At 35.6% G+C, this 13347-nt stretch overlaps 1 protein-coding gene across 1 annotated transcript; it reads left to right on the top strand.

Moving 5' to 3' along the window:
- The first annotated feature begins 8188 nt into the window (after positions 1-8188).
- LOC142618713 (8-hydroxygeraniol oxidoreductase-like) lies at positions 8189-12909 on the top strand. Its single transcript, XM_075791703.1, has 7 exons — positions 8189-8342; positions 9100-9242; positions 9350-9387; positions 9553-9955; positions 11213-11449; positions 11972-12130; positions 12579-12909. Exons 1-7 carry the CDS (start codon positions 8306-8308, stop codon positions 12687-12689), a joined length of 1128 nt encoding a protein of 375 aa, XP_075647818.1. The 5' UTR covers positions 8189-8305; the 3' UTR covers positions 12690-12909.
- Positions 12910-13347: the final 438 nt, after the last annotated feature.

Raw genomic sequence — 13347 nt, 5'->3', positions numbered from 1 at the left:
TTCAACGTCTCCCCTTCCCTCATGGTCATGGATAACAGCGAGTCCAATAGCCGAGGTACTCTGCTACACGTAATGAACCGCGAAGCGAATGCTCTAGTAAGCTCCCCAAACGAACCTATAGACCCCGATTTCAGGCCGTTGAACCACCTCATAGCAACAGGTCCCAAGCTAGAGGGGAAAACTTTACACATCAGGGTCTCGTTGTGAGAGTGCACCGCCATCCTCTGGTTAAAGTGACTCACGTGCTCCACCGGATCAGTCCGGCCATTGTAGATGGTAAAGGTGGGTTGAGTAAACCTCCTGGGAAGCCTCCCCTTCTCAATCCTCCGTGAAAACGGAGATTTGGAGAGTTGGTGCAACACCCGACTCATAGCATCATTCCCTAAGCCCCTAGAAGGAAGCTTCTTGCGTCTGCGAGCTGGCTGGTCGTCCTCCTCACCAGAGGACATTGCACTGGGGGGTGAGCATGACCTTGAGCTGTAGCTACCTCCCCGTACCTCCTCTGAGGAAGGATCAGATGAGAACGGTGAAGACCTGCGTCTGGCGCGGCGTAACTTTCTCTTCAAACGATTAATCTCCTTCTGTATGGCTTTAGCACCATCCTCATGGGTGGTGCTACGCCCACCATGAGTATGGCTAGCCCCGGGGTATTCTGTATGGACACTTCCCTCACGATCCCTTAGACGCTCAAGATGCTCGAAAAGATCCTCCGGTTGTGATCCCTGTGACTCTGCATGGTGAGAACCCAGGCCTGCCATAGTATCCCAACTCCTTCTAGACTAGATTCCCACAGACGGCGCCAATTGTAAGTGCACAATTGCACCTGGACCCAAAGACAACTACGGGCTCAGGCCCAATGAGCCTTAGACAATAAAATTTGTAGAGCGTGGGCTTGAAACCTAGATTAGAAGTGCTGAGAACTTGATAACAGGCTAAGAGTTACAAACACCTATAAATAACGAAAGATAATTGTAAACAGGCCTCCTCGGACGTACGCCGAGGACTACTTCTGTATTATTTCTATTTCTTACTTAAAAGTTACAATTCTTAGTTTCTTTCTTTGTTGCCGATCCCCCTTTTTCTCTGACCTCCACCCCCTTTAAATACTTCCTTCCCTGATACCTTTTGGACAGTGACTAGAAGTTTCAGCCCTACTGTTCAGGGGCCACTTCCCCATTAATGCGGCCAGGGAGGTAGGTGCAGAGCCTTTAATGCGGAGGTGGCAGCCTTTGCACTTGATATTTTCTTTAACACTGGTGCATCTAGAAGGTTCAGGGTGTCTCCTTTTAACCATTAGTCTTTCCAGAGTTGTGCCTTGACCTTCATAATGAAGTCTTGAGTTCTCTTGGATCTGTCCGAGGAGAAGCTCGCTCTTGGCTGTACCCTCGGATCCTCGGCGTATGGGCTAATTTGTAGAGTTTAATTCTGGAGTAGGTCGGCCCTCCATGCTACAGTCCAAATGCCCATATGCCCATTCGGGTCCTTTTACTCCCCACAAATATATTTCATTTAAAATCTATTTTTCTTGCCTTTTGAGATGCAAATTGACTAATTAAATTTTTGTATTCAAGTTCCTCTAACATCTCTTTTTCAATCGATAATATAGCTAATCCACTTAATTTTCTAACTATTTTTGGTTAATTTCTTGCTCATTTGTGATATTTTCATCTAAATTTTGTGTTATATTTTGTTTATTACTAATAACAAATTAATTTTTCTTCTTTTTTTCTTTTTTTAAGTTTTTTATATTCAGATGCATATTTTCTAGTAGAAATTTCTAATCAAACAATATATTTATAAAGACTAAAATAAAAAATAACTTTCAAGTGTAGAGCAAATGAGAAATAGAACCTGATTTATATAAAAAGTATTGTTGTAATTTCATTGAACAATAACAAGTTTTTAGCAATCTCAACTTGCATAAATAAATACTTATTCAATATATTACCACAAACTAATATATATAAACACAAGATTAAAATTTTAAAAAAAAATTAAGTACCAGCATAAGAAAAATTTAAGCACAGCCATAACACAAAAATAAAATGAAGGCCAAAACAAATCATATCTAATATCTATAACAGTATAACCAAAAAAAAAAAAGGCTTTATAAAAAAAAATGAAGGCCTAAACAACATGAAACATCTTGGCAAAGGCAGTGGCTCAATCTTTTTTATCTTAAGTCAAGAATCAAGTCTAAGCATTAAGCAAATAAAATGTAGACTCATAGAGAAAAGTCTGAGACTTTACTAAAGCCAAGCGCCCATTCATCAAAAAAAGAAAAGAAAAAAAGAAGCCAAGCGCCCAAATAGAAATAATACATGATACCTGAGAGAAGAGGCTAGAGGCAGAGCAGAGGCACAGAGGAAAGTAGAGGCGCAAAGGCTAGAGCAGAGGCACAGAGGCAAGCTTGCTTGAGATGAGAACTTGAGAAGGATTAGGAATCAGAGAGGCGGAGAATTTTAGGGATTTAAGGGAACGGTAAAACTAAAAATTTTAGGGTTTCGAGTTGTTTTATTTGTTTTGATTTGTGATTGTTTTGTGCTTAACATATTAGACTGGATTTGTAGTTTATTTTGTTGATTTTTGCTTTGTCTAATGGATAATAATGTTATTTTTGGGTAATGATTTTGTTTAGAACCAAATTTAACCAGATCTACCAAAATTTTTGTTTTTTGGTTAAAATGAAGTGTTACGAATAATAATTTATCTGAATATAATTTTCTGTTTTTTTTGCCCCTACTACCCATTTTTTTCTAAAATTTTAAGGCCCTTACTACCCATGTTTTTCTAAAATTTTGGGGCCCCTTCCACTTGGGGGCTTTAGGCAATTGCCTAATTGGCCTAGTGGAAGGGTTGGCCCTGTTTCTTCTCTACTCTTGACGAGCATATCATTCACGTACACCTCCATATTCCTGCCAATCTGCTTGCTGAACATCTTATTCACTAACCTCTGGTAGGTTGCTCTTGCGTTCTTCAGCCCAAAGGGCATCACCTTATAGCAATAGAGCCCTTGACTTGTGATGAAAGAAATTTTTTCTTGATCTTCTTCAGCCATTTTTATTTGTTTGTATCCTGAAAAAGCATCCATGAACGTCAACAACTTATGCCCAGCCGTAGAGTCTACCAGCTGGTCTATCCTTGGTAGTGGGAAACTATCCTTCGAGCAAGTTTTGTTCAGGTCTGTGAAGTTCACGCACATTCTCCATTTCCCATTTGTTTTCTTCACTAGTATGACGTTGGTGAGCCAATCAGGATAATAAACCTCCTGAATAAAGCCTGCTAACAATAGTTTGTTAACCTTGTCTGTAATTGCCTAATTCTGTTTTGGGGCGAAGACTTGTCGTCTTTGCTGGGAGCTTTTTCTCAGGGTCCACGTTCAGCTTATGTTGGATGACTTTCGGGGATATGCTGGGCATGTCCTCGTGACTCCATGAGAAGACATCTAGGTTTTCTTTGAGGAATTGGACGAGCTTTATCCTCATCTTAGGACTTAGTGTCGTCCTGGTTACTTCTCCTTCGACCAGTTCCACTGTCTCCAAGGCTTCTATTTTATCTTCTTCTTTCTTCTCAATCATCCATGTATGGTTCTCCTTCGTAGCCAACATGGCCTGGTAGCATTCCCTGGCTAGGACCTGATCTCCTTTTACCTCGCCAACGCCGTTCTCAATTGGGAACTTTACCTTTAGGCAATAAGTGGACGTAGCTAACTTCTACCATTTAAGTGTGGACCTCCCAATAATTACATTGTAAGATGAGGGACAGTCTACCACCAAGAAGTCTAACTGACGGGTTAACTGCCTAAGGTAGGTCCCCATTGTTACTGTTAACGTCACCATGCCCTTGGGATAAACTCTGTCCCCACTGAAATTGCCGAGGGGGGAGTCAAATGGGCGTAGTCTTCCTGGATCTAGTTTCAGCTGTTGGAAAGTGGTAAGGTAGATGATTTCTACAGAACTTCCATTTTCCACGAGGATTCTCTTGGTATTGAATCCTTCTATCGTGAGCATTATGACTAAGGAGTCGTTATGAGACCGCTTCACTCCTTTGCATCTTCCTCATTGAAAGACATGTCCTGGTCCGTCCATCTTTACTTAAACGAGGGTATCATGTGGACGTTGTTCACTTGCCTCTAATATGCTTTCCTGAGGGATCTGAATGACCCGCCTATGAACGGTCCTCCTACGATCGTCTTTATCTCCCCAATCACATTCTGTGGAGGTTGGGACGTGTTATCTTCGTCTCTAGGCAAGGACTCACGCTGGTTTTTGTTACCGTCCCTGAACATGCTAGACTCCCCTTTCTTCACATACTTTTACAGTTTTCCTTTCCGTATCAACTCCTCTATCTGCTCTTTTAGGTCCCGGCAATCTTCTGTGTGGTGGTCATGATTCTTGTGAAACCGACAGTACTTCTTCTTGTCACGGACGTTAGGGGATGAATGTAATGGTCTTGGCCACTTGAGGTAGTGCCCATCCTTAATCTGCGTCAAAATTTTGTCAACAAGCATAACTAGAGGGGTGAATTTTACCGTTCGAGGAGTTTTTTTGTCTTTCCTTTTACCTTCGTCACTGGCCCGGCGATCTAGACGCTCCCTTTTTTGTCCTCTATGATCTTCCTCCTTCCTTCCCTCTTTTCTCAGCTTTTCTACGTCCCTAATGGCTGCTAATGCATCTTTGGCATTCATGTACTTTTGTGCCTTCAGGAGCATCTCTGCCATCGTCTTAGGAGGATTCTTTGCGAGTGAAACCATGAATTCTGTGGACTTCAGCCCTGCCTTAAAGGTCGTCAACTGTACTTTGTCGTCAGCGTCATCTACCTCTAGGGTCTCTCGAGTAAAACGTTTCACGTATGACCGTAGGGTTTCCTTCTCCCTTTGTCTACTAGTGAGTAAATGGTCCGCTAGCCTCTTGGGACGTTTTCCTCTGACGAAGTGGCGCAAAAAGGCGCTGCTCAACTGTTTGAAGCTGTTAATGGACGAAGTAGGCAACTTTGTGAACTACTCCCTTGCAACTCCTTTAAGAGTAGTAGGGAAGGAACGACACAGTATTTCGTCAGGAGGCTGTGGAGGCCTAGTGTCGTCTTGAAGGTGTTGAGGTGGTCCTGGGGGTCCTTAAGTCCGTCAAGCGGCTCAAGTTGAGGCAATCGAAATTTCAACGGCACAAGGTATTCCAAGACCACAGTAATGAAAGAAGAGTCTGTTGCCCTGACCATTCTATCCAGGCTCCGGTCCATTTTCTCCTTAATGGCATTCCTCAACTCATCCATCTCCTTCCTCATCTGGAGTGGTAGGCCCTCGGTGGTTACTTCTTCCATGGCTATCTCCCTGATCCTCCTGGTTGGCTTTGGACTGATTCTCCTCCTGTTGAAGTCGTAGTCTCATTTCCTGATTCTACCTAGTGAGCTCTTCAACGGTGGCCGCAAGAGCTCGGACTTGCTGAGCTAAGGCTGTTGAATCCTGGTTAGACTCCATCTGAATATAGAAGTTGATAGAAACTACGTTTTTGAATTTGAGTATGGAAATGTCTTCCCCATAGACGGTGCCAAATTGATGAAGTGTAAATTCACCAGTCGAAGTAAGTGCGTTCAGATTGAGTCCAACCCTTGTATTTCTAGCTGTGAATATGGTGTGATAGCTCCCCTCAAGTGGTCACCGGTGTGGTGCCTACCACAACGCCTCTGATGCCAAAGTTAGTATATGGAAGCGCTTTGCGTAAAAATGAATTAATATAGCGTCAACGCCTTATGGTCAATGATGTGAGCATTGATGGGCTTCCAACGGTCCGTACAGCTGTCCCTGTAACCGTCCGGGGCATTTATTTTGACCACATTGAATGGCTTCTTTTCCTTCATCAATAATGTGGCTTATATCGTCAGTGGCACTTGGTTAGTTTGTCTGTCAATGCTATCTCGTTAGTTTGGATGACTTTGTCCAAAGAAGTTGAGTTCGTCAATCCCCTCAATAAATATATTATTTTATTGTGTTGAATTGTGATGCCAAATTGCTAAATTTTTTACACCACAAATGCTGATGCTCTTAATGAACTTTATATGCGACATGGCTGCCCTCAACAACATCAGTAAAAGTCCAAGTTATTGTCTTTTACTTCTATTTTCTTTGAGAATCATGTACAAGGTATTTTTTGTTTATCTTTTTGCTCAAACAAGAAACATGTCCACATTGCCATTTGGTGTCCTCTTTTTAAACGCTACTATTGAATCCGCGCCTTGCACGCGATACATTTTGATAATAAAAAGATTAAAAGCCATGTAACTTTCCCATCCAAAAGAAAAAAAAAAAAGAAAGCATTGTAAAACAATAAAATTGTTTTAATTACGTTGAAAACTTGTATTCAAAGTTCAAAACCCCCTTCACTTGTTGTAAATGGAGACTTAAAGAGAATGATGGTCTTGAAAGTAGATGAGGATTACTTAAGCAAGTTAAAATTTAAGATGAAGTAACAATACAAACTACTCTACTAAAATTAATCCAAAAATTTTCCAAATTTTAAAAACACAACAAATTCTATGATTCAATGTAAAATCTTATATTACATGACAGATGTGATAGACGAAAATACCAAAAAAGACCCTCACAGACTTGTAGAGCACCCATTCACTTAGGAGTATCTTAGTAATTTCAAAAAAAAAAAAAACGTGTGGGCAGCAGAATATAGAGCAAGAAACCTCTCCAATTGACAACAAAAAGACTAAAAAGGGCCCCACTTTTTTGTAGCTCACACATGAAATTAGGAGTAATACAGTAAATTCAGTCAAACATGTGGGCAACAGGATATTAAAGTAAGAACCTCTCGAATTAATGACAAAATGACTAAAAAGAGAAATTATTGTATACTCTTAGAGTATTATAAATGTGTATTTTTTTCTCTCATATAAATAGTGGGTTTCACTAATTAAATTCATAAGATTTATTATTTATTATAAGAGAGAGAATTATGCATTTATAATATTCTTAAAGTACCTAATAATTTTCTGACAAAAAAGGACTTTAACTATTTTTTAGCTCACACATACATTAAGGAGCAACACAATAATTTGATTAATTTCAGCCCTATAAAATAGCTGCCGTTTAAGTCATCCTTCTATCGTTTTGTCAAGACAAGAACGTCAACGGTCTTTTTTTTTTATTTTTTATATAGATAATAGAAATATATATATATATATATATATATATATATATATATATATATTTTTTTTTTTTTATGTGGGACATTCAATAATGACTTTTACTTGTCTATTGTACGCTCCAGCTAGTGTGCAGTCACATTATTAGACATTGTTTTAGCCCCCAGAAAAAAAAAAAAAAAAAAAAAAAAAAAAAAAAAACATTATTACTCAGAGGGCGTTTGGATCCGCGGTTTGTGCGTCTACGTTTTTGCTTTTTTTTTTTTTTTTTTTTACCCAGCAGCTTATTTTGACTTTTCAGCCATGAACAGTGCACAAATGCACTGTTTATGGATCCCACAAATTTCACTTTTTAACAACTTTTTCATTAAAAATAGGTCTCACAAAACTATTCATATATTTAAAAATTATTTTGCTACAGTGTTTTCAGTTTTCAGTTTCAGCAAAATAAGTTCTATCCAAACGGACCCTCATTGTACATTGTATGTACCGAATAATATTATATTACTTTTATATGTTATGATTTAGATATATGTGTAACAAACCTTCAAAAAAAAAAAAGGTATCTGTGTAACAAATATAAATAAATAAATTGAAACGCTTTTTTTAATGGGAAAAAAAGAAGAAATCTGTGTAACAAATGTTTGGGGGAAAATGAGATTTTATCCTTATTTAAAAATAAAAAAAAATCTAGCACAATATCACTATTTTGAAACTATTAAGCACAATATTTTTGTTTTGAAACTCGATTTTAAAAAAAAAGATCGAGTTACAGGTAGAACTCGACATTGCTAATGTCGAGTTCTATACATATTTTTTCCCTTAATTATTTAAAAAAATTAAGTAAAAATTTACATATAACTCGATTTTGAGAATATTGAGTTTTATACAAAACTCAATTTTATTAAAATCGAGTTTCAAAAACAACGATACAGTGCTTAACAGTTTCAAAACAGGAATATTGTGCTAGATTTAAAAAAAAATAAAGTCAAACCCATTTTCCCCCAAATTTTTGTATATATTACATTGCTTAAGAGGAGAAAGAATCACAAAGAAGACAGCTCCTCAACACCCACCTACTCTCTCTCTCTCTGATATCACACACACACAAAGAGCTCTGAACTCAGAATCGTATTGGTTAGTTTGGATTGCTTGGGCAATGTCAAAGAGGGACTTACAAATCATTACATGCAAAGGTATGCCTGATTACATCTTTAGAAAAATAAACATCGATTCATTTCCTATTTATATTTATGGCTTAGTAAAAACGTCTGATATCAGAAGATGCAGTGCCCAACGTTTCAGTCATTTATCCAACAAGGGAAACCACCCCTCCTGCCCCCAACCTTACTCTTATTATAAGTTCCTTTTTATGTTTGTAGTAGATTTTACATATATAATTGATAGTTAATATGAAGTTTGTTCTTCATATATATATATATATATATATATATATATATATATATATATATATTGAAAATCTGTGTAAAAACAGTTAATTTTTAATTTTTAATTTATTAGTTCATATGTTTATTAATTTAGTACCTTTTCATTTCATTTCAATAAATAAATAATTGTTGAATTCAGTATAATATATAATATGCATGCATACTTGTATATTATAAACTTCAAAAAAAAATTATATTTTAAATCCTATATTTTAAGGGTTTAAGAAATTAAATAAAAGTAAACATTAAACTTTAATATTTAAAAAATATATATTAAAACTTATAATTCTAAAAGTAATAAATTGAAATCTAAAGTTTCACAAAGTAACGCGTCAAACTTTTAGATTTAATTTGTTACACCTTGTATTATAAGATTTAAAATGTAATATTATTATTTATTTTTTGTATTTATAAACTTATCTCTCTCTCTCTCTCTCTCTCTCTCTCTCTCTCTCTCTCTCTCTCTAATTTGTTCAACAATGGGGTGTGAATGTGTGATATAAAGCGGCGGTATGTTGGGGAAATGGGGAACCAGTGAAGGTGGAAGAGATACAAGTAGAGCCACCAAAATCATCTGAAGTTCGCGTCAAGATCCTATATGCTAGTGTGTGTCACACAGACCTCTTATACACCAAAGGGTTCCCAATTGTTAGTATTCATTTCCTTCCCAATTGTTACTGTCCTATCATTAATTTAATTTCAACTTGTATTCTTTGGGCTAAAGGGTTAATTTGCTATTAATTGTTGATCTACAGCCTCTTTTCCCTCGAGTTCTAGGACACGAAGGTGTTGGGTAAGCTCTCAATTAATGAACTTTCAGACCAATAACAACACTTTATATATGATTGGTTTTAAAAGATTAATATAAATGGTACAATATATATAATAAGCTTTTACATAGTGATGTGTTAGACTTTGAATGCAAAATGAAAGTTAAAAAAATTCATTTATAATGCAGTGTGGTAGAGAGTGTGGGCGAGGAAGTAACAGATCTAAAAGAAGGAGATCTTGTGATTCCAACATATATCGGGGAGTGCTATGAATGTGAGAATTGTATCTCAGAAAAGACCAACTTATGCCTCAAATACCCTGTACCTTTAAGTGGTCTAATGCCTGATGAAACTTCAAGAATGTCTGTTAGAGGCCAGAAATTGTACCACGCTTTTACTTGCTCAACATGGTCCGAGTACATGGTTGTTGACGCTAATTATGTTGTCAAGCTTGATCCAACTATTTCTCTTCCACATGCTAGCTTCCTCTCATGTGGATTTTCTACTGGATTTGGAGCTGTATGGAAGGATGCTAAGGTTGAAAGAGGATCAACTGTGGCTGTTCTTGGTCTTGGTGCTGTTGGCTTAGGGGTATGTATGTGTTTTCTTTCTCAGCAAGTTTAGAGTGATGTTAGGGTTATATTGGCGCGTCATAACTCACAGCTCATAAACAGTAAATAATTCAACATTGAAACTCACTGTCATATTATTTTGTAAATTTTATACAATAACATCTATAGTTTTTTCAAAAATTTTATTATATATTCGTCGTAATTTCCTAATTGTTAATTGTCAGTGTGCTATTTTAATCATTATGTCTGGCTGAGTTTTTAATACCTACCGCACTAGGACATGGCAAAAGTATGAAAACAAAACACCACAGACATATGCACAGAAGGTTGAAAGCACTCGATCAGCCACTATTAAATAGATAAAGACATCCACTAATTAAATGGTCTGAGTGGTGTGTGTGTCTATATATATATATATATATATATATATAATCAAAGTGAATGTGAAAGCACTAATTAAAAAGGAAAGATTGAGAAACTTCACGTTAAAGTGGATCCACAAATGATAAGTGAAAAAATGATGATTCACATTTCGTTCTCACTTCATCCAAATCACTCGGACCTATAACAATTAACAACACAAAGAAAAAACAACACGTTCAGTGTCCAATTGTCCATCGAAATATCTTAATAATTAATGAAAATTTGATAGATAAAGACCCATTATCAATCACGTACATTCACATGGTTGAAGATTTCAGGATGTATAATACCTAACCTAATTGGTAATAGAAAAGCAAAATTTGTACTGAAATATTTTGTTGTCGAATTACATGTGATATGACAAATCTATAGAGGTACATGAAGGGTGCATGACATAAGCTTACTCTATAACTCAAGTCCTAAAGGCCCGAGGGACATGATTATTTCGTATAATTAGTCTTAGTTCCAAGCAAATAATTCAAATTAGAGAGGGAAAAAAAAAGAGTTGATCATATAACATCGTCTGATTTATTGTAGTACAAAATACTAAAGATATGGCTTTATCATGGGCTTTTCTGACATAAAATATGTCTCATATATAGTTTTCAGATTCAATTTCCAACTTTGTAACATATATGAGTAGACTCGTATTGTTTAACTACTCTCTCTCTCTCCCTTTTTTACTTTTTTCTTTTTTAAATATTTTTATGGCTATACTTTGTTGAAGTTTTTTTTTAATGCAGTTCAGATAACCTACTAAAGAGAGAGAAAAAAAAAACTCTCATTTTATTTTCCTTTTAATATCCCATAGGTGGATCAAGGAAGTTTGAAATTATGTCCTTGTAAATTGCAGGCCATTCAAGGGGCGAGAGTGCAAGGAGCAGCAAAGATAATTGGCATTGACATAAATGAGAAGAAAAAAACAAAGGGAACAGCTTTTGGAATGACTGATTTTATAAACCCTAGTGATTATGATAAATCTATTTTTGAGCTAATCAAAGAGTTAACAGGTGGATTGGGTGTGGATTATTGCTTTGAGTGCACTGGGGTTCCTCCCTTGATCAATGAAGCTCTCCAAGCCACAAAAATGGTACGTCTCAGAATTCAACATGCACGTTTTTTTATATTTTCATATAACAATGTTATAGTGTTCCAACACACATGCCTAACCAACGCAGGCATTCTCTATGTCCACGAAATTACAATGATTTCACTAATTTTAAGAAAAAAAATACAAAATATGATAGTACAATTTTTCATACTAAAACAATACGTCAACTCTAATATGAAACAATAATATATATATCTCACATAGTAGATTCATAATAAACTAAAAAAGAGGGTCAAAAAGGGTATTTATATCCCAAGCCTCTGCTTCATAGACTAAATCTTGAAAATATCCCATTAAAAATTGTAACACTTTTATATCAAGTAGGGTTATAATTCAGATCAAACACAAATATGATTCCACGCAACTTAACACCTCTTATATATATATTTCTTCATTAAAAAAATACACACACACTACACCTATATATACATTAATTGCGGACTACTTATTTCATTTTATTTTATTTTTTTAATATATTTTTCGGTTGTGCATGATGGTCAGGGAAAAGGACAAACAATAGTAATTGGGGCAGGACTTGATCATACTGTCCAGGTCAATCTCCTTTCTCTCTTGTTTGGTGGAACTTTGAAGGGTTGCATTTTTGGAGGGCTCAAATCCAAAACTGACCTTCCTATTATAATAGACAAATGCAAAAATAAGGTGAATTTTAATTACAATGTTGAATTTGTTCACAGTTTGCTTACTAAAAAATGTGGCTGCTTCATGTTCACAAATGAAAATTGATTTTTTGAACCATTCAATGAGAAAAAATCTTTATTTGTTGAGCTAATTAAAACTCATCATTAATTGCCATATTATTTTATTCAGTAAAAATAATGGTCATATTAGTTTGTATATCTTTTGTAGTAAAATTAGTAATATTTATACTTTAGTGTGTTCTACTACTTTTTATTTCTTTTCATATGTTTGTTTTTTTTCCTCCCTTGGGTAGGGATATATAACACTGATTATGCTTTCATATTCAGATGGAAAACTTGAAAATTTCCAATTATAGTGTAAAAATTGTTTTATGATAATAAAAAATTACTAATCATGATCATGTCGAATTTTGGGAACTTTGAAATGCTGATTTACTCTTTTTTCACAGGAAATCCAACTTGATGAACTTTTGACTCATGAAGTTTTAGTGAAAGATATAGATAAAGCATTTGAGAAATTGAAGCAGCCTGATTGTGTGAAGGTTCTTATCAAGTTTTGATTGATCCTACAAGTGATAACAAGATACATGTTGCTTAATAAAGATACTTTTTTTTTTTTGAATAAGTAATAAAGATACATTTGAGACGATGGGAACATGCAACTATATATATTTTTTTCGAGTTTCAAATTCCTTCTAAAAATTTCCCCCTTGTTTCCTTAACTTGTATAAGCACTATAATAAAAGACAGATAAGTAACATTTTTTTTTTCTGTTTTTAATTGTTGGCTCCACACAAATTACAAAAGCATATGAAGTCTTTAGTTATCTTCTTGGGAAACTCAGGATTACAAAGAAATAATTAAGGAGAAAAAATGAAGCAAAAGGAAATAAAATCATGATGATTGGGGAAGTCACTTTCAAATATACTATTTACATTATCATGCTGGTCTCACATATAGATATAGATGTGTCTTGTAAATAGTGTGGATATGTTAAACAAGTCTACCGCAGTAGGTAGTGGCTTACCCAAAAACCTTACATAAGGAACAAATGGTCGGCCTACAATCATAATCTGTTTTATCCATCCATATATTATTTGTTATCCTTCCATTATAATATTTTATAGGAAAATATCCAGAACATTTCTTTTTGAGTCCTCAAACTGAATTTTCTTCTTGGTTGAAAAATGTAATATATTTTTCTGCTTTCTTGAAAAT

This window comes from Castanea sativa, chromosome 12 (genome assembly GCF_040712315.1).
Source record: "Castanea sativa cultivar Marrone di Chiusa Pesio chromosome 12, ASM4071231v1".
Classification (NCBI taxonomy): domain Eukaryota; kingdom Viridiplantae; phylum Streptophyta; class Magnoliopsida; order Fagales; family Fagaceae; genus Castanea; species Castanea sativa.
This window is presented reverse-complemented; position numbering and strand designations above follow the sequence as displayed.